This window comes from Diprion similis, chromosome 10 (assembly GCF_021155765.1).
Source record: "Diprion similis isolate iyDipSimi1 chromosome 10, iyDipSimi1.1, whole genome shotgun sequence".
NCBI lineage: Eukaryota > Metazoa > Arthropoda > Insecta > Hymenoptera > Diprionidae > Diprion > Diprion similis.
Genome location: NC_060114.1, coordinates 4,586,465 through 4,608,511, shown reverse-complemented (window position 1 = coordinate 4,608,511; position 22,047 = coordinate 4,586,465). Strand labels below are relative to the sequence as shown.

Genomic DNA, 22,047 nt, shown 5'->3' with positions numbered 1-22,047 from the left:
ACTATAAGTCACAAGTGCGCTACACATATTTGCGCATTCAATCTACTGATCTTTATGCAGGTGCTTTTCTGTATACATACATACATTACATATATTATATACACTGTATATGTATGTATTAGGGTGACCCTTTATAGGAGCTTGGAAAAAATTCCAGCCATTGAATCAGCTCCAAATAAATATAAAAAAAGAAGAAAAAACAAATCTTTGCACAAGCGCAACTCAAACATCTGTTGTTCATCATTGCAATAACACTGATTTCAAGTATATTACGAATTGAATTTTTTTTTATTTCACAAGACTAGAACGCATATTGAAAAATGTCATATTCGTATGAATCTAAGTTACACCTAGTACCGTTGATTTCCAGTCGAAAAAACTGTAAGACTCGTGTAAAGTTCAGGATTTTTTAACCCTGGAACACCTGTACGGGGTCGTAAACGATTCCAGCCGACTTTCAAACTGCGCTCAAAGAATTAACGTTATCGCGTTAATACTAATGCTAACATAACAATTAAACTTCAATTGAATTCAATTTACTCTTCACCAATCGTTTCCTTATGAAAAAATGAACAATTTTACCAACAAGAAACGCGTTCTAGGGTAAAACATGTTTACTGGACTGTGGTAGAATGACTTGGAGTACCTTAAAAATAAATGTTATTGGAGATGAGAAGTAAAATATGCTTATAAACATAATTTCTAATCAATGTGTGGGCTTGCACTTCTGCAGTTCTTTAAAAATATTTATTTGGTGCCGATCGTATTATCGGCAAGATCAAATTTGTTTCCAGGACCGATAATTAAGAGCTACCATAATGTATACAATATCTATACATATATGTATATACCTACACACCGCGAGGTTAGCGATGAAATATTTCACATGAATTTTTAACTGTAAATTGTACAATTTATTTTTAAAACATTCTATCGTCAATCTAGAACGCTTTCATGTAGAATGGCAATCAATATTCATGTTAAATATTTTTTCACGAACGGCGCGAAGTCCATGTTTGAATTGATAAAAGGCACGTAAAAACCTAACTTGTGGGTGTTGAATATATTAAAACAAAATTGAAAACAGAAATAACTTTATTCCTTGAATTTTGCGTTGTTCTTGTGTTTTTTTGTTTCTTTTTTTCATTCTTTCTATTTATTCATTTTAAGGATCATTTCATATGAAATTACGGTTGTCTGATTAGTTACAATTACACATAATTGCTACGTCTTTATTTCAAAGTAGTATAGATTCGAAAATAAAAATTTTTTTTTCATATTTTTCGATTTATCGCTCCATGATAGCGGTTTATGTATTTGTTCACATTTTCCTCTTGAAAAGATGAAAAAAAAAGTAAAGAAAAAAGAAAAACTAAAGAAAACTAATGATTGACTTGCTACACAACGACGTACCAGTTTTCATTGTCTCGAAGAAAATATCTTAGATCTTAGGTCAGGTCGCATTTCACGTACTAGGAATGGGATGGGAGGTAAAACACAGCTACATAAATGAGGAACATAATATGTATAATAAATATCAAGTAACATTTGTTGTACTTGAACAGTACACGCGGTATAATGAAAAGAGTAGAAGACGACGTGTAGTCTAATTTGTGAGAGCAATTAGATACTTACATACATACAGACACGCAACGTTCATTAATCGATTCAATTATACCTGTACGTCGTTTTCTTAGCCCGGTTTTCGGGAATTTTTTGCCTTAACCCCGCCCAGTTTCGATCTCACCCCCCTGACATCATCGAATATGATCAATCCATTATTATTGTTCGTAACACGTAACACGATAGACTTTTCAAAAGGTCCAACAATTTATAATATCCGGTTAAATCATCGTTCAGCCCTTTCTATTCACACACTTTTGAAACCATTTTTTCCATCTCAACGTCCGTGTCAATGTCGTGGTGCATCAGAATGTTTGCCTGTTCGATATTGCTGACCGGTGTTACCGTGTTGCTTGTAACCGATGTCTGCGTAGCTGTTGGTGTCGGCGGTGTGCTTGGACTGCCGGGTGTGCCGACAAGTTCCAAAGGCGAACCAGGCGATGGAAGCGGTTCCACAAGATCCTCCAAACCTTCCGGCGTTGGCAACTTGTTCAGCTCATCTCTGAGCAGTCTATAATGTCTCTGTAGAATCAATGTGCAAAATTTTTTTATATCCGAAGTACGATTCAAGAATAATTGTTTTTAAAAGTACTCGTTAAATTTCTGTTTTTATTTTTGTGTTCTTGAGTTACGTAAAGTTCAGTTTCTTCTCGAGCTAAACAATATTACTGGAAAAATTTAGGAAGCTTTCTAATTGGAGAACTGAAAGTGCAAGTATGAGAATTTTCTGCAGTAACAAACAAAACGCACGAATCAGTTCTGAAGGTAGCGTAGAAAAGAAAAAAGAACCTATTATCGTATGCGATTGGAGTCTGCTTGATACACCCTAAAAAAACGGAATAGAGAAAAGATTTTCAGTGTCTCAATTTTCTATCAACGTTTGGATACATCACAGTGGATTTGCTAGAAAAGGATTCAATTTAATTATCAATGCTCGTGACGTTTTGACGGATAAATTAGTACCTTTAGTGCCAACGCATTGAGAGATATGGTGCGACCAGATCGGCGATCAGCCCCGTGTTGCTCCATGTCTCTTATCCACCCTTCGAGTTGCGCGACAATTTCGTGTCGTTTTATCCAAAAATGTGTATGAATGACCTAAGGAAGAATGAATTAAAGCATGTAGAGGTAAAAGTTGAATGGCGTTTTACCGATAAAAAATGATGATGCGAAACGAAGAGCTTGCTAAAGAAAACAAACCTCCTTAAAACAGGGGCAGGGGTTCCGTATTTGGTCAAGCATTGCCCACTTGGCAGTAGCTTGACAAATATTGGCGTTATATTCTTGACTAGATTGAGCTCCACTGGATGTTCCTCGTGATCGCTCGTAGCCTGGCTCATTGAAGTATGGCTCTGCTACCAGAATTAACGATTGTATGGAGACTAAAACCTGTGAAAATAGAAAAGACGTACGTTAAAATTGCGATTCTTGGTTGGTTTAGTGTGATTTATGCTCAGCGTGTTGGATTTCAACCATCACTTAAGTTATATCGTTACGAAGATTCAATGGTTAAAGAGCGATCATTTTTATTAATCTCGCTACCAGATAGTCGTAAATTGAGTATTCGTCAAATTAATATATTCGTTAACTACGAAGATCTCTTCGAAAATGAGAAAACTCCAAATACTAGAATTGTAATAAAAAGCTCAGATGTTGAAGCTTGTTTTCGAATCTCTTCAAAATTCTTGAACATGATTGATTTCACTTGGCGATGGGGTTCATTTTAGTCAAAACCTTATTTCCTCAAATTCACTGAAACACATTATTTTTTATATCAAGTTGACATTGTTGAGTATTGCATAAATTCCAATATTGAATTAAATGCTGAAAAAAAGAAAATCTGAACAAATTGAGCCATTGCAAAGTGAAATTGAATGAATCTACTAGATTTTTGATAATTATGAAATAAATTGAAACGAAGCTTCGATATATAAGCTATTTAGGAATATAACTTAGCTTCTAAGAATATTGACACAATTTTGTCTATCCTTGGTGTAAAATGAATACTCGTATAGTCAAGAACAATTCACGCAACGAGAAAACGATAGTTTATTTACCTGAAGAAAACTACTGGTATGGGCATTCCATTTCTCTTCTGGTCGACCTTGCCACGTGTTCAAAACACTTAGGCATACTTTGCCGTCATTATACAAGTTAGGGTTAAATCTAACCGTATGCCGACCAGTTGTCTCCAAGTTTATCATCATCGGACTGTTCGGATAGTCTGGGGGAAAGTAGACATCGAATTCGAAACATCCGTTTGCGTATGGAGTTTCCGCTGGTCCTGTTATCAATACCTACAAATAAGCTAGCTGTTAATTCAAAAAATTCATTAGATAATTCATTGATACATTTATTTACTCGATACCATGTCCTAATCCACCCCAATTAGCACACAGTGTAAATCATATTTCACTTATTGCTGACAGAATAAAAACAACTACTTTAAGCCGTGTGAAAAAGACGGACTTATGACCAATAGTTTATCACATTCTAATCCAAGTATTCGAATGTTTTTTAAGACTGTCGATATACAGGCTAAATTGTTAAAGTTGACTATGAATTGACTTGTGCTCGTCAAATAACAGTCAGGAGTAATTTTTGAGTTTAATATACCAATATAACAAGATTTCACATGATTGTAGTTTGAATTTTTTGTGCTGAAGAATTGTTTTTCATTTATTATTATGTACCTGAGACATAATTTTGTAGAATAGTCGATTATTGCGAATTATTGATTATTCATGCGGGTGTCGCAAAGTACCTTCATAACGTCGAGCCTGTCCGCATCGCATCTGACGAACACGCTGCTGCTGTATGAGAGCGGTAGAGCAGTAGAAAGAGTAACAGCTTCCTGCGCTAGCCTTTTTACCCTAGTTGGATGACTTCGTTCACCGGCTGCTCTCATGTTCGACTCAAAGTGATAAGAAACGACAAATTTGTAGCCACCGGCATCCGAGTTTTCTGATATCATTTCGTAGGTATCTGAAAGTATTGTTATAATCATTGTATAAATAACAATTGAATTGGCTGTGTTGAGGTAGAATAAACACAAAAGTGGGTCACTTTTCGGAATAAGTTTCTTGACGAGCGATCGTTTAATTTGATTGGGCTTTGTTTTATTCTAAAGTATATAGATCAAGCTTTATTTACACATTTTTTCATATAAATCAAATAATAGAAAGTATTGTTATTGACGATCCTTTTCTTCCCCCTGAATTGACTCTTATTTTACAATCTCATTTACCTATGCCTAAAATTTGGCAACCGTTAGAGAATTCATTCATCTTTGAAGTTGAAATTTTCTCATGAGATATTACATTCATTTTCCTATTGAAAAAGAATTTTTACATCACACGTTTCATTGGACCAACAATAAGTACTTTCAAAATAGGAGGAATAGAAAAAAAAGGAGGAGAATTCGAGATTGCACAAATAATTTGAATAACTCAAACTATCCGAATTGCTAAAATTATCTGAAATATTCCAATTATTTGGAACACCAACCCGAATTACGAGTCCTATAAACATTGCAGACTATTTATATGAATAAATTCTAACTTCATCAAAACTAAGTAGTGAAAACTGCCGGAAGAAAATTGAATAAAATCCATAATTCCAAAACTGACTAATAATTCACAGCAATGAACCGAAGCTTACCGAATTGCAGATTCTTCATGACTTCGAGATACCGTTGTTCAACAGACCTCAGCGGCAGTTCAGAGGCGATCGGACTAGGCCCGGCGAGTTCCTCAGCTATGCCTGAAAGCCTGGAGGTTGCGCTTTGCACGATAGCAGCGCTTTCTTGTATGTCCGGTATGAGCGTGGCCAATCCCTCATCCTGTTCGGTATCATCCGTGTATTTGGAAGCTGTCTTAGACTTGCCACTCTTGGTCCGATTGATCTTGTGCATATAAGTATTGACGCAGACTTTCATACTGGACAAAAGCGAAACGATCGAAGGTTCGTTGCTCCTTCTCGTCCTGGGCAACAGCAGCGGAGCCAACTGGGCGGAGAGCGCCATCGCCCTGAGCAGCTGCAGTATCGCCCTGTAGAGCGGAATGTGCCTGGCCATGTCGAGCACCGAGTCGTTTCTCAGGTAGGAGGAGAGCGCGGGTAGAAGACAAGAGCGCGCCAAAAGTTCGCCGAACGTAACTGGCAACTCCCTCTGAGGAGGACCTCCAGGTCCGACGTAGCTCGCGATGACCTGAAGCAAAACTGTGACGTGTTCCTCCTCCGATCGCTGCCTCAACAGAGCCTGTTCGACGTTCCAAGACTGCTGCGTCGATCCCGTTCCAAATCCGGTCCCCTTCGCCCAATACAAGTGCGATTTGTCGTCGCTGCGACCATTGCTCTGGCCAGTTTTCTGCTCCACACCCTCGCCGCTTCCGGTCTGATGCGTGAAGATCGCCAGACAGTTAAGCAGAAGGTGAACGGCGCCGACGTCGATCATAGTTCGCCTTAGTAGGAGACCGTCGTCTGTTGTCGGAGGCGTAGTTTCGAGAAGTTGTTTAAGCACCTGGAACGGAAGCGTCGGCAGCGAAGCCGCCAACGGAGAGGCGAGAACGTCGCCGCCGTCGCCGTCATCAAGTACGCCGAGAGCCAGTCGGAGCAAACATTGAGCTCGTTTTCGATCTCTGAGGAGAACTTCGGCGTAGCCTGGAAGCCGGAGGAAAAGGCCAAAGGCAGCCAGTGAATGAGGCGGGATGTGAGGCGTGGGGGGAGGCGCTCTTGGCGAGCCAGAGCTTACGCCTTCCAAGTCCTCGTAAATGTCATCGCTCGCCTCCACTTTTACCCAGTCTGCGTCCGGCTGGTCCGGCGATGGCGATTTCTCTGTGTATGGCGCTGATCTACCAGAGTCCGGATAGACAAGAGGTAGATGCGTCGCCAGGACTGCCAAACCGCCTGTCGAGCTGAAAACACCGAGTGAACTTTCGGCACTTCGATGTTCGAGTAGATCGTTGTCGCTCTGTTTTGTCATATCCTCTGAAAGCGGTGATGGAAATAATATTATTTTGCAACTTTGGAATAATTTTGACGGAAATAATTGCGCAATATATCAGTAACATTTGTTTTGTCAAGGCATGTAATGAATTTCAGACAATCCTTGAATCGAAAAATAACGAATGTTGCTAAAAATACATTGTTACATTATCGTTTATAACTTTGCATCTATGCATTGAGGTAATGAAACATTTAACACTGCTTCATGAAATATGAGAAGCCATTGAAAATGGTTTTGTCACGTACCTTTGGATTCTTTAGTGCATTGACATAACGATAGGTAAAGACAAGGTTCTGACAGAGACGTTCCGCTATCTTCTGCTATTGCCAACAATTGAGCAACAGTAAGTTGCGGCGGCAACGGCACATCTGGATGGGATACGTGAGTTAAAAACTGTTGATTCGCAGTGTTCGGCGAACCGCCATGAAGGCTGTTAGAAGAACTTTTTCCCGCCATCGGACTTCCGTCTGTAGATAATCAAAATGCATGTAGGAATGTGAGTCAGAAATAGATGGAAAATTTGTAGAATTCTGATATTCAATTCATCGTGTGAATATGATAAAAAATGAGATATAAAAGTTCACATCGACGAAGAGCATGGAAAATTGCAAGTAAACGATTACAAAGATATAGGAACAGCAAAAAGTTATACCAGGCTTTGATCGAATCCTCAGGATAGGACCGCGCATCTGAGTCCTGTTCGATACTTCTTTGGCTCGTTTATCTTTGGCTGTATTTCCAGCAGCAACGCTGAGCGAATCTGCTACTAAGGCTAGTCCAGACTCCCACAATTCGCGGGTACGACTCGTGCCGGATGCGCTGGTTTCATTTCCTTTGCAAGTTGACGGAAGCATCGAAGGAAGCCAAGTTCCTGATTCAATCAATATAGACAAATGTAATCACATATTAATAATGCATGTATTAGAATAGATGGCTGTAAAAGTAAGTAAATTTCTAGATTCATATCTCGACAGTCAATTATCCGATTCGATTCAGGTTTGTTTCATTCACAATTAGGTACGTAGATCCAGCTTAGTGAATATATCTTGATTCGTTAGAATAAATCAACGGGAAGTTTTGTTATTTCCAATTGAATAACGTCGAAGGTTTCGATCGCTGACATATTTTATGGTTTTCACAATTGTTGGAATTCACAATTTGGATACAGTATTTTTGAATATTTTAATCTCTCTGCCGGAATGTCATTTTTCGAAAATTATTATACTTTCTTTGCTCACTGAATGAAAACAGTAATAAATTTTGTGCGAAAAATTGAATTTTAACTACAAACAATTGCCATTTAGTTACAAAATAACGAAAAATAAAATCCCGTTCATGGCAAAGAGCATAAACTATCCAAGAATATCCTCTCGAAATTCGAAGTAAATCAGTTTAGCCGCAAAACATGACATCGAGTAAAATGGTTTGGACATTATCCTCGTTATCAATGCTGTTAATCGATCGATTCCAACAAAGCTGAAAAATACGTAAATAAAGCTGGATCTACAACTTTTTGAATAAAACAAATCCCAGTAAAATTGAATAATTGAGTATCGAAATAGGAATTCTCAAACTTCACCGACTTTTTCAAATGTTTAAACATTAAAGACGACTAAAGTAAAAGAAAAAAGATTTAATCGAACGTCGATATTCACAATATTTTGTATTATTTGAACTAAACACAAATCGGTTCTTACCCGATACTTGCTGTAGAATATCAGCTACCGTTGCTCGAGTAGGAAGATAAAGTAGCTGATGGTAATGACCGAGTGGATGCGCCGGGTGCGGAGGCATAGACGGCATGTTGTGCTTAGCGTCTGTCACAGCGACCTTCATCGGTACTTCGGAACTAATAGCGACTGAAACTTTTTCGCCCTCCAATAATAATTGAAGAATCAATCGGCGTGTGAATCCTGATATTCCGTGCAAATATCTCATGCCTGTAAAATTGACCGCATTAAAGGCTTATGGAACGGAGTGAGTTGTTGAAAGACTTCGATGGTTTGAAATTTTCCATACGAATCGTTTGTTCATTCGACATTCGACAGATATGTGACGATTCTGATGAACTGGTGTATTGAAGTAGATATTTGAAGGAATTGGTGGGGATTTGGTGTGATGAAAACTTACTTGGCGGTGTTCTTTGCTGTAAAATAACATCCGTTAACACCTCGGCGAGTAGCTTCTGATTCACCGGGTGACACCAACAGCATCGAGACAGGAACTTTATCATAGCACTTTCCAAGCCAGAATAGGAGACATTGGTTTCCGAACACCTGAAAATAGGATGCTAAATAATAGCCTGCGTAATACTGCAACTACAAGAAATCGATGGTCGAAGTAGCAGTTGAACAATTGACTGTTACATGTAAATGTTAGTTTTGGGTAGAAAAAAAAGAATAGACTTAATTTTAATAGCCAAAGAGAAACATAGAAATGATTGATAATCGTTACTCGTCATCGATCGTATTATTTGGCGAGACTTCATATCTGATGGTACAAACCTGGACAAACAGATGGAAGGATTTTGAATCGGACGATTACTGAGTAGCGACAAAAGCGGTAACCAAAAATTTTTACCCTCTCGTCCTAACCAATCGCGCATTCTACCCTCCGAACAAAGGAGTGACAAAAACTCCAAAACCATTGATATACTCTCGGGTTCTGTCATACACAATCCATCTGAAATCACGTGAAACGAATGAATATTTCTTGTGGTTTACTTAAAAATGCACAAAATCATTTCAGAAATATGCTATAATAAAGTGTTAAATATCGATAATATCAATACAGAACAGCAATTAATATTCAACATGTTGAAAAATGAGTTCAACTGACAAGCATTCCTATTTATATTACAGGACTTTGAACTTAGATACCGATCAATCGACTAATTTCCTAAAAGGCGAAAAATGTGTTTTACTTTTGATATAATATCATCGTATCGGCGATTATCTTACCTAAATTGTTATTCGTTTGATGGGATGATTCGCCAGCTTTGTCGTTGTCCGTCAAGCTTTGATTACCCATAACGCCTGTGCAATATCTTACATCGGGAGCTACTCCTTGTTTCAGTTTTTCCATGATACAGAATTCTGTAATAATTTCGAACAAATGACGTTAAGATAATTGAATGTATGATATATAGTAATAATAATAATAATAAATACTTCTAATGATATCCGAACAAATGATCTGTAATACTGGTTGTTTCTAAAATGTAACATAATTCGGTGAATATCAGATACATTTCACATCTCAAGCATTGTAGTGTAGCAATAAGATAAAAATGACCCCACTTATAAAATAACATATTGATCATTAATTATTATCGTTCTACATCTTTCTCAAAAAACTTCTAGTTAACAAAAAAAAATAAAAAACATTCACTCATTGTAAGCTCAAATGGTTTTGCTTACCTGCGATGGAGGCAGTCAGAAGAGCTGGAAGACCTGAGTCTATGAGCTGCTGAGTAACCTGTGGCGATCGAGCAGCCGCAGCAACAGTGAGTAACTGGCCTTCGGTGAGGTGCAGCCTTTTGCAATCGGGTAATACCAATCTGCAGTACCACTCCTCGGCGTCGTTTTCACTCTTCCTGTCGTCAGTCTGCCCCTCGCTTTCCTTGCGATCGTCGGATATAGAAGCGGAATGATCGGTGGCCAGATTGGGAACCAATATCCTCACTCTCTGAAGTAAGAGTGGGAACAGCGTCGGCCTCACGTAGCAGAGAGCGCAAATCGCAGCGTCGATCGCTTGTTTCAATGCTGAGTATGTTCCGAGCGTCAAGCTCCATTCGTATAGAGCACTGAAAAATACATCAAGAGTTAAATTGATGGAAATTAAAAGTTATTTATCAAACTACGATGACAAAAAGAAAAAAATCCTTTCTTACTGTAAAAAATTTTTTTTACAATATTCGTCAGGCAGATTTGAACTTGGTCAGAAAATAAAAAAGGCCGCTGCTCGACACACTTGAAAGATTATTTCCAGTATAAACCGATATTCAAAGCTAGTTAAATATGAAATTTTATATCATAGGAAACAAAATGACGGCACGAGATGTTGAAGTATAATTTCACCCGCGAAAAATGCATTACAAAACGAAAGAGGTAACGTTGGGTCTTAATTAAATCATATCAGCTTTTAGTTATCTGAAAAATGAATGATCGCTGCACACTTAGTTGGTAACAAGCAGGTGTTATAACCGATATTTGACAACGAATGAATAAAAAATTCTTACTTGAATAACTCGTTGGTCAACAAACTTTGCAGATCATAATTGAGATCGTTTCGTTTGTGAGCTTTCCATATGATACCAGAAATACAATGAACATATATGGCTGACGGTGACGCTGGATTAGCACTGGTGTTAAATCTGGTGACCGCATTGGTTGCCGAATTGTAAAGCCAGGAAAGCACTGCCAAAATTCGCGCTTCGGTTCCCTCATCCTGGACACAGCAGAGCTGTTGCAATAATTCCACCACTAATTGAACCGTCGATGTTTGTTGGCTTCCAGCTACTACAAACCCGGAAAAAATAAAAAGCTTTCATGGATACAAATATCAAAGCCATTTGGTAAATTTATGATTTAGATCACGACGTTAAAGTTTAGTTAGCAGATCTAAATTTGTGCACTTTACAGAAAAATTTGACAGTTTTGGTTGATATGCAGTCTTTATGTATTTACTTTTTTTTTGCTGTATACCCAGAAAATATTGTTATTAGAACAAAATGAAAATTAATTTTGCAGCTGTAGCTAAAAAATCTGGTCTGAATTACTATTCACGTTTGTTTAGTATATTTTCTTGAAACTGTTGCGATTATTTGATGTTAGTAAAATGATAAATTGATCTTAAGGCCTGAATTAACTGACGAAATGTAATGCAAACGATAATGAATCGTTGCTATAATGGTACCAATTTTGCTAGAATAAAAGAGTGATACAGTTGATTTATCGTTATGTACCAAAGAGATAATATTACCTTGAAGGAGGACGGTCGATCTGTTATTCAGTAGCAAGTTTATTAGGCGCAAGCCGAGATCTCGGGAGTGAAGACCCAATTGTAGAAGGACTCTTTCTAAATTTGGAGTGAAAAGAGACGGAGCTGGAAGCAGTAGCAGATTACAGCAGGCCTCCATTAGCCCTTCGACCGACGCTGCCGAGTTCAGTACATCCTCTGCTAAACTGCTGTTCGACATGCTCACTGAGAGGCACTGATGTACTAGTCGGAGCCAACCTAAGCTGCACGAGGATTATTTCGTTTTTGAGTGAACATGAAATTATCAGTCGTCACGAAAATTCACCAATTTCTCTCGCTTTCCCTGATCAAAATAACGCTTTTTACTTGATTTCTTTCACTTTGACGTATAAAATTTTTCAAAAACGCAGGAATTGGATGGTTCATTAATTAAAAAGAGAAGATTGTAAGTACTAATAAATATAAAGTTTAAATCTGTAGCATATATTTATACAATGTTGTTAATTCTATTATCATCTACTTTATAAATGAATATTGAGAATCGAGAGAGCACAGCGAGCATTAAAGATTACGAACAGTTAGGTAGAATCACTATCAGTAGTCTTGAAATTCATAAATCGCTTTGACCATCCTATATCGCGAAATTTCCTAATGGAACAACGTTGTTTAGCCAACTTACCTAGTTTTTGTTAATTGTTCCTCGTCTATTGCCTCGGTGGTAGTTTTTACTTCACCAAAAGCAGTTGTTCCCAATAATCGTATCTGACTCAATCCAATGTTGGTAGAATCTCGCGGTTTGTAGAGTCTCACCAAAACCGCCGTTGCCACTTCTGGTTGCGACAAAGTTAGTCTTATGAATGTCAGTCCAGCAGTAGGCATCGGTGGACACACAGGAGTTAAAGTTGTATTTCCTTCCCTCGATATTTCCAAAGCAACCGCAGACGGGCAAGCTGTAAGATATTTGATTAAAAGTTTCAGTCGCTATTTGGACAAGTAGAATAAAGAAAACATAGAGGGATAGATTCAGGGTGTCCAGGGTCAATTGGCTATAGAATTCCCTGACATTTTCCAGTTCTTAGCACATTTTAACTCTGCTCGACAAAACAATCGTACTTTTCTCATCCAAGTTCATTGAATTATATGCATAGTATATTTATTGTGAGTTGAAATAATTTTATCAAGTTTCATTTAATTTTTTTAAGTTTTTGGATGAAAAAAAATCATACCTAGCCATCGATTTAAATCAGGGATTTGTATTGAACAGTATGAAGTAGTTTTAGTACTTGGTTATTGGCAAAATTTCACGTTCTTCGTCGAATCAACAAAACATCAAGTTTAATTTGCTACATATTTTTTTCGAAATTACTCTCTTTTCACAGATGCATGGCATATTGACAAGAATGTCTGCCTTAAAACGGTATTAACAGAAAAAAATCTAAAGATTTCTACGAACTCCGTCTGAATTCACTGATTTATTAGAATTGCTTTAAATTTCCTGGCATTTCCCAGTCTTCTAGAAATCCCCCTGACACTAGACATCCTGACGATCATCTATCCCTGCTCATATAGAAAATAAACAAATCTTAAATTCGAAAAAAAAAAAAGAAAATTTTCAACTGTATTAATCGCAATTCGATTCTATAGTTTTATGTGAAATACGCAAGTAAATGATGACAGATAAACTCCTGCGTAGAGTTTTTCGACCAGGTTCGATCAAGTTCGAAATTTTCGTCCCTCGTATTGGATCTGCCATCTTCAATTATTAAAATCTGATTTCAGATTCGTAATCAGTGACCCCAAAAACCTCCAAACATTATCCTGCTAAAAAAGTTGATTCAGCACAATAACGTGTGACTCGAAGGGTCGAACACTTACTGGCCAATGCTGTGAGGTGAGGTTGCAGCTCGACTTCTCTGAGCAGAATTGCACAAGGTAATGTGATGGTCAGATCGACCCAGGCTTCGTCAGGATAAAAATGATAAGACCATGCAGCTGTTCTGGCTCTTCTGTGCGGAGCGGCGCTCTGAATTAGAACATCGGCAGGTTGGGCGGTAGGATTTGACCAAGAAATCGTTCCGAGCGGTGCAAAATTCAGTAATCCATCCTCGTATGACTCCAGAGAGTTGGGTGACTTTTTGTTGCTTGCGGCGACATGGGCGAAATGTGGCGAGTTCGAAAGATGCTGCATGACAAGTGCGATCACACCAGGAGACGCCGAATTACTGCCGCTGCTACTGCTGCTCGCTTTTACTAAATTATCGCACAGCACTTTTACACCTCCCATGCTTGTGAATACCGCCAAAGATGCCTCGTTGTCGAGCACCCTTAATATGTACCACAGCAAGGGCTCTGATAATTGCATTACGCCCAATTGTCGCTCTCCTTCGCTTTGTCCGCACGCTGTTAAAACGAATCGTAACATTCCAATAATTAGGAAAAGGTGAAAGAAGTTTTGGGATTTCTTAAACTGATTTACTCGAAATTTGGAATCACTCGTCGAGGTATAAATTCCCAATTTACCAACTTTTTCAATCAGATACTTACAATATAATTTTAAATGATCCACGTAATGATCTAAAAAAAGCAGCATACGTGATACTGGATAAATACTAAATGCGATTCCTGTTTCTTCGTTTCAAATCGTATCAAATTGCACAAAAACTTGAATGTCTGTTATTCTTTTGCTAATTTCTGTGCACGCAATACCTTGAATTTAATACCTCGAATCGAAAGATAGAAAAATTTCAGTGCACGTGAAATCTCGCGAATACTCACATGACGCAAGATACTGATAAAGCGGATTGAGAACCAGTGTAGGACTACTGGATTTTCTGGTAAGTGTAGACAATAGTTGGAAAGTAGCATCGGGAATCGACGAAGGGTCGCCTAATTCCGTAGCTGCTCCGGCACCTTCCCCGAGCAGCATAGCCAAAGAAGATCCTGTGCTGTGGCCAAGAGCACCCAAAAGCCTCATCATTGTCGGTTCGTGCTGTAATACTGTGAAGAAAATCATGTCCTCGAGGTTAATTATAAATCGATGTAGGAAAAATCGATGATAAACACAGCATTTTGCAAACGAATGTTTAAATCTTACGTTGTAAAATTTTAGGAATCATGTTGAAGACGGTTAAGCGATGGCAACAATAAAATCAAGCCGAAGCAATATTTACCGGTATCAGCGACACATGGAATGCGTTTGGCGGTGTTGGACTGATGAATTCTATAAGAAGTTTGCTGTTCAGCGACTTTGCTCTCATCCGTCTGAGAGGTGTTCAAGTTTTCTTGATCGACGCTGCTGTTTGAACTACATCTTGGCGTCGCTTCACCAATCTCCATATCCGACGCACTTTCTTGTCTGGTTGATCTCGCCTGATTTACAAAAAAAAAATTGATTGACATAAATTCAATTTCGTTACCAGAGTGACGAAGAAAGTATGTTAGAAGAGTGGTAGAGTATTGGTGTCGGAAAGAACTGAAGACTTCACGAAAATAAGCGGATGAAATCAGTTGCAAGAATGAGTCAAGACACCACACTCTATAAATATAATATAAAAGCAAAAAAAGCTTCGTATTTGATTATAATACGCGACAAGTATGTTAATTGGAGACGCTTTAGTTTACTTAAAGTTTTCTCTTTATAGAAGAAATGAATAAATAAGTAAATACATAAATTCAAGTTTGTGCAGAAAAATGATGTTGACATTTTTTACTTACGTTGGGAAGAGGCGTTTGGATAAGTTTGCAGACTAATTTGATAAGAGCAACGACTAAAGTGTCCCAAGATGCCGGCCGACCTTGCCTCGAATCTCCACCAAGAACGCACGCGAACAACCCTCCGAACCCTCCAGACTGACTGCCGTTATCAACAGCACCGCCACATTGTGCTCCAACTATTTTCAAGTAATGGGGAAATATAAAACTCACGATGCTTCGTTGAGAAAAGTGATAAAAATTAGGGTCGTTACGTTTGTTTAATCACAACATTTTCCAACCTTTTCCAAAGCATTCAGACATAATACATGAAATGACTATTTTTCAGGATCTTTACGAAGCCCATTATAATAAAATCCGTAGTTAACGCGAGAAGAAATGTACGGTGGCATAGATGAAACACTAATCAGAGCGACTCGATTTACTTAACTCATACAAAAACACAATCTGGGAGACTCGTGACTCAAATCACGGTTCAATATTCTTATTGATTTAAAATTTATTATGTTGGTGTGCGAATTCGAATTCGGTATCATCGTAGTTTTAATTGAAAAAATGAATTCAAAAATATTGTAGCAAATGCTAAGAAATCCGAACTTTAATACAACGATACGAACAGTAAAGCTATGTAAACTTTTATGAGGAAAATAAAGAAATTTGCTAAATTATACACAATATTCTATGACTTTTATAACGAAGTTTTCTGAGATTTTCCAGAGACCAGATTTCCGAATTTGCCAAATTGTGTAACAACCCTGTAAGCATGACTCAATTAAACTAATTTCGTTAAGAAATTTTACCAACCACCAGAACCCCTCACGTAAGAGGAGACCAAGACGCCAACGCATTCCGAAATGCTCATTGCAGTTCCCAGGTCCGTATTGGCGAAGTTAAGATTGATGAGAGAGGTGATGAGCTTGCATTGAGCGTCCAGCGGACCTCGACGTGCAACTAGAGCCCCTCCGGGTTGTACGAGTTGATAAACAACCCAAAGCAAAAGTTCCTTCAAAGCGTTGCCTAATGAACTGCTGGGTGATATAACGTCACATCTCATTTCGAGCCTCACCAAGAAATCTTGCAATGCTTGGCAGACGGTTGGTCCCGCCTGATGATATTAGAGACAAAAGTAAAATATTAATAAGCATGATTTAGCTAGAGATTTTCTTATTCGTTACAACGTGGCCACTTGATTCGGCTGTAAAATGTTGTTTAACATTTCTCTGTTTTTTTGAACTGAAATTAATCTGACTTCCGAACACCTTGCACTTAGAATTAGATATAATCACATTGAGCAAAAAAATTTCTGTGGTTTTTAAAGTCGTTGGAATGGTTTAGTAGCAGTAAAAAAAAAAAATAAAAAAAAAACTGAAGATTGTGAGCTGTAAAGACAGAAATATGATATAACGAAGGTTTGAAAGCGTAACTGAAATTAATCGAGGTGAATTTAGTCAACACCCTTAATGAAGGAAAAATCTGAATATCATAAATTTCAGTTATAATAACACAATGAATAAATGATGAATTTGAAGAGGCTCCATTGTTGAAATATTTTGATGACATGTAAACCAATGCCTTAATAAAAGATACTTTACCGTTATGCAAAATATTGATAATGAAGCAAGCACATTGAATGACATAATAAATAAGAAAACATTCGAGCAAGGGTAACGAGCGATAAAACTTCCAAACAATGTGTGTAACTTTTATTAATAGACGAAACATTTATGAAGTCGCATCAAACATGATAGTTATGCGAAATTCACAAGCAAAACAGTAGGTATTAGCAAAAATTTTCTATCATTTCGCAGAGCTTCCACCGACAAAGTGACCATCGTGTAACCAACGAAATGATCGTCATTTAAAAAACTAATATTTACCATTACATACTGCTTATCCGTAGTGTCAACGTTCAGCCCGTTGCCTGAGAAAAGGCGCAGCAGCATGGGGCCGATGTTTGGTTCTTTTATAATGCAGCTAGCCATGCCGCCGACAAGACCGTCGAGCGGTTGGCTGTTGTTAGTTACGTCTATAGTTTCCGTAGTTGTTTTTAGAGGTTGATTACTCGCCAGAGTCAGACATTGCAGAGCGACGCACCAAACACGAAGGGATACTCCTGGATGCCTGTGAAAAGGATTAAATAATAAACGGTTGATCAAAATGTGGATAAAATATCTCTGTCAAAGAGATTTACATGCATTACATTCAACGGACGAGAAATTCCATTTATAACGGAACGCGATACAAGCTGACTTGTATTTTGAATTATCATTCTGAAAATATGTTATTGGCTGAAATCTTGAGGTACCTGAATAAAGAAGAATAGACCTAAATAAAAAATGTTTAACTCAAAGTATCGTGTTTGGCAGTTCATGAAAACGTTAGAATTTGAAGCTTGATTTTCGGAAATCCGTATCGAAGCTTTAACTTGCTTTTCTGAAGAGAAGAAAACCGAAATAATGATCAGCAATTGGAGTTTCGTTGAGGAAAATCTTTTGTCCCAGGAAAATTTCTGAAATATTAATTGTGGACAAGTATTGTTTGATAATTACCAAGACAGCGCAGATATCAGACCCGAAATCGCTGCAGAGCTTAGAGGTATCGCTGGCAGTAACGAAGGATCGAACAGGCTTGAATTGCTCGACGGTTCGGAAACACCGTCCAAATTCAAGGTCAACCATAATTGTAGTACAAGTTGCAAACTTGTGCCCGTATTCTGTTTGAAAACAAATTACGTAAGATTATAACAATGCTTGACAATGCACAGAAGATAACACAATACAAGTCTCTCTTCGTTTAATCAAAAGCGTTTTACGAGCTTATTTTCTTGGAGCTGGCAAAATTTTTTTCAAAAAAAAGAAGAAATTAAACAATATGACAGAAACATTGCAAACTCAATCGACGGTAATAACTTCGGAACAAGCTAAGTTTAGTTGTAAAAAATTGAGCGTCTTAAATTTTTGTGAAATCAATGTATGATCAGAAAAGGGGCAAGAAAGAATAACTTCAAACGGAGCAACGAATTATTAAACGAAATGTAATTATACAAATTTCCAAAAGAGAAGTAGAATTTCAGGATATTTCCACTGAATCAAGGGACATTATTCAACGAAGAAGATTCGTTTTACAGTTTCTGCAAGACTGTACGATTCGCGAACTTTCAACGATAATACTTCTTCTTCTACGTTAAAACTTTACTTACTTGTAGATACAAATCTGTGAATATTTTTTCAAAACAGCGAGTCAGCATGCGCAGACTAGAAGGAACTGTGTCATTTGTGTTCCAATTGTCTTGAGCTCTGTCCGTCCAGCCAGAATTTCTCATTGCTTCCGGCTGCGTGTAGCGGCTGGATTCTAATGGAACCTGTCGCATAGTTGTATTAAAGACGAGTTAGTCGAGCCAAATGCAAACGGAGTAACAATGTGAATTAAAAACGAAATTTCTCCAGAGTTCAAATAACGTTTTGTTTTCTCGAGACATATGACATATTCAAAGTTTGAATGAGTTGAATGAGACGTACTTGGATCGTGGCATTTACACTCAGCGGTAAGTTGCATGCACCCAACGTCGACAATCTCCTGAGAGCAATTTCTACCCCTGTTTCAACGCCATATTCGAGCCTCGTATCAACGGCCAGAGAAATGCTGCTAAAATTAAATTGTTATTCTGATTAGTTTTGTTGAAATCAAATTATATTTCAAAATAATCAAGACTCAGGGTAGCCACTCAATTTGGATTTGAAATTTCCCAGATTTTTTCGCGATTCCATAATCAAAATTAGGCTTTTCCCCTACGAAGAGGTAAGAGCGAAAAAATACTTTACATTCTGAACCACCCTAATGAACGGCTAGTTTAAATTGGTAGTAATAGTCGAAAAAATATTGAGAGTTCACATTGTTCACCGAAATGACCAAAATTGAACAAAAGTTTCACAAAATTAAAAAAAAAATTCAATTATTTGCAACATTTTGGCACGTCCTCTCAAGGGGAATAGCCACAAAGGAAGAAGAAGAAGAAGCAGAAGAAGATTTGCAAAAATCCACCACGTCTCTGTGCCAAACTAAATTTTCTGACATCTCCTGGTTTCTCAAGTTTTCCACTTTCAAGTTGCCACCCTGAAACTCGCCGAGGAATAGTTGATCTTTTGCATTTACCCTGAGCCAGCAGAAGTAGGAAATTTAGATACTGCGTTTCCTTTTTTAAGTAAATTTCTTCCGCGCTCCAAAATGTCGTCTAGAAAATCTTCAAGTTCGCTGTCGTCTGATTCGAGTAAGGAGGGAAGCGTAAAGCCATTTGATTTAGACGTCGAGGCACTGGCGGAAGTAATGGCAACACTGTCTTGCGTGTCCTCGTCCCCATCGAAATCAGCCTCGGTAATTTCATTAGCGAATGTAGTTGCGGAACAACTTGCTTGGGCTGCACCTGCCGCGTCTTCGTCTGTGGCGGTGTTTTCTTCGGCCGCCAACGAAGAGTCGAAACTTTCTTCCGACGGGCTTCCTTCGTGCCCTGACGCCGTTTTAGGAAATAGTCTCCCGCCTTATAAAATGGGACGAAACAAATGTAGAAAAGTAGTGAAGTAAGGATCGATGTTTGAATTTCTGACCGTTATGTATTGATCTGAATATTGATCAACGATTTTTTTTTTTTTTTTTTTTTCCTTATCAAGCGAATACTAAATAAAAAGTTCAATTTTATGACAAACTTACGTATTATCACAGGCTTATTTGTTAACAATAATGCATTTTTTGCATATTTTGCATTAATAAAACTTGAGTGTTGTTGTATAAATATATCACATTTCTAATTTGTTTGTACTAAAGACCAATAACTGTAAAGCTGATGTTTTTTCAGAGTCATCGAATTTCGCTCAGCCATAGACTTGATTAAACGGAGTATGATTATTTTCTAGAACAAATACCTTCCAACAAATCTTGCAAAAGGCACGAAACCGCATGTGACGCCCACGCTGCATCTGAAGCGCCAGTTCCAAGCCTGATTAATTTGAACAATTGTTCCTCGGTCATAAGTTCGCCCAAACTGATCGCTGGGCGTGTAGAGACGATTAATCTAGCAACGACCTAAATTCATTTGAATGTTTCAACAGCCGTTCAAATTGTTAAATTACATGTGTTTGAGTCGGATCAATGATAAGTTCCACCGTTTCATAATTAATTCAATTGTTCGAAAATACATACGAGCATAAGTTAACGACCATGTATCAGTATCATATGATACGTAGAGCCACGAATATTAATAAAGTAAACGTGTTTCGACGAGACAAAAATACATGTTACTGTTTAAAAAATTGATTATACCTCACTTCTAAGAAGAAAAATCGATTCTTTTATCTGAAAGGAGAGGAAAAAAAAGAGGAAGAAGAAACATCTGCGAGCTTACACTAAAAAACATCAAACATGAAACAATGATTGGGGAACATCGAAATAAACGTGTTTTTTTCACGGTTCTGAGGATCCAGCCCGAAATGGATTACATAGTTGAAAAGATCGTAAATTGTGAATTGGATGGTGAACCTGCTCGTATTTATTCAAACTTTGTGAAATTTAATCTGTTCCTAGTCATAATTGAATCGAGTACTCACTTTGCAGGCCAAGAGGAACATATCAACATTGGCAGCATTATTCAATATAAGAGCCACAAGACTTCGGGCGACTGGCAAACAATGCGTGTGTGACAAATTCCCTGCAGGTTCAGTTTCTGCTTCTACCAATCCCTCAGATTTACTGCGATTATCGAAAATATAAAGCGTTAATGTTGAAACACTTCTGATTTTTCGGATAAATGTAATTTCAAATCGTAGATATTAAAAAAATATCTAAAAATGCTTATTCTAAAATTAAACTTGTGAACTACCTAGAATGATATAGTTTGATTAAAAAGTCTGTTAGAAAACTTTTGGTCTACCAATCTGAAAAGCAATTTTGTGATCCTTTTTGTAATCTGGACAGAAACAGGAATGGCGAAGAATTTTTCGTAGATTTACACGATACGTTGTTCTTGTATCTGAGTAAAAAATTTAATCTTATAAATCAATAAAGCGACTGATTCTTTGTTTTTAGGTATAAACAAACGTACCTAGAGCAAGACTGTGGCTGCAACCGTGGACTACGAGACAAATGTTGGGATTCGTTTCGTCTAATGCTTAGAAGATCCTTGCAATGTTTTGCAGAATGCTGTTTCAATGTTTTTTTAAAAAAGTGTTCCTGCTGTTTAAACGCCGCTTCAAGTTTGCTAGACAAAGACGCAGCCTGCGACGAAAGGGCAGACAAAGCCTGAAAATAATGAACCTTTGTCATATTTAACAGTCATTCTCACCAAAAAAATTTTAAATTTAAAATTTAATTTGAATAGTTCTTCTACACATTATCAGTTGTTAAGTCGGAGTAATAACTATGTAAAAAGCAAGTGTGGACCTTCGAGGTACACAAACGTAAATAAATGAAAATTGGAATACTTCTGTTTCAATAAATTGAATTGTTACTAACTTGTACTTGCGTTGAAGCGTTTAAAGCTTTTTTGGCCTGTTCGAGATTTTGGAGCTGTTGTTTATGATGCATTAAACGTTTTTGTAGTTTTCTGCGATAACTTCGTGAGGCCGAAGAACGACTAGCGTTAACAAATTTCCGTTGCATTGCCGATTCTCCCTGAATGAATTCCCATCTTGTAGACACAGCTATAAAACATGCAAAATTTTGAAATCGTCTCAATCCTG

General features: G+C 37.6%; 1 protein-coding gene across 1 annotated transcript in view; it reads right to left on the bottom strand.

Moving 5' to 3' along the window:
* Nucleotides 1–792: 792 nt before the first annotated feature.
* The window catches only part of LOC124411299 (baculoviral IAP repeat-containing protein 6-like), a 44,113-nt gene continuing 22,858 nt past the window's right edge, over nt 793–22,047 (bottom strand). The window contains exons 22-51 of the mRNA XM_046890361.1: nt 21,821–22,008; nt 21,411–21,607; nt 20,917–21,058; nt 20,236–20,395; nt 19,472–19,853; nt 18,838–18,964; nt 18,519–18,680; nt 17,869–18,032; nt 17,197–17,440; nt 16,124–16,424; nt 15,323–15,498; nt 14,779–14,977; nt 14,384–14,605; nt 13,484–14,008; nt 12,288–12,558; nt 11,612–11,871; nt 10,869–11,148; nt 10,048–10,433; nt 9,589–9,723; nt 9,133–9,310; nt 8,759–8,904; nt 8,326–8,568; nt 7,281–7,499; nt 6,874–7,095; nt 5,284–6,609; nt 4,388–4,608; nt 3,681–3,920; nt 2,824–3,012; nt 2,587–2,721; nt 793–2,145 (exon numbers count right to left, since the gene is read on the bottom strand). Coding sequence (XP_046746317.1) covers nt 1,867–2,145; nt 2,587–2,721; nt 2,824–3,012; nt 3,681–3,920; nt 4,388–4,608; nt 5,284–6,609; nt 6,874–7,095; nt 7,281–7,499; nt 8,326–8,568; nt 8,759–8,904; nt 9,133–9,310; nt 9,589–9,723; nt 10,048–10,433; nt 10,869–11,148; nt 11,612–11,871; nt 12,288–12,558; nt 13,484–14,008; nt 14,384–14,605; nt 14,779–14,977; nt 15,323–15,498; nt 16,124–16,424; nt 17,197–17,440; nt 17,869–18,032; nt 18,519–18,680; nt 18,838–18,964; nt 19,472–19,853; nt 20,236–20,395; nt 20,917–21,058; nt 21,411–21,607; nt 21,821–22,008 — 7,919 coding nt within the window. The 3' untranslated portion in view covers nt 793–1,866. The remainder of the gene's footprint in view (nt 2,146–2,586; nt 2,722–2,823; nt 3,013–3,680; nt 3,921–4,387; nt 4,609–5,283; nt 6,610–6,873; nt 7,096–7,280; nt 7,500–8,325; nt 8,569–8,758; nt 8,905–9,132; nt 9,311–9,588; nt 9,724–10,047; nt 10,434–10,868; nt 11,149–11,611; nt 11,872–12,287; nt 12,559–13,483; nt 14,009–14,383; nt 14,606–14,778; nt 14,978–15,322; nt 15,499–16,123; nt 16,425–17,196; nt 17,441–17,868; nt 18,033–18,518; nt 18,681–18,837; nt 18,965–19,471; nt 19,854–20,235; nt 20,396–20,916; nt 21,059–21,410; nt 21,608–21,820; nt 22,009–22,047) is intronic.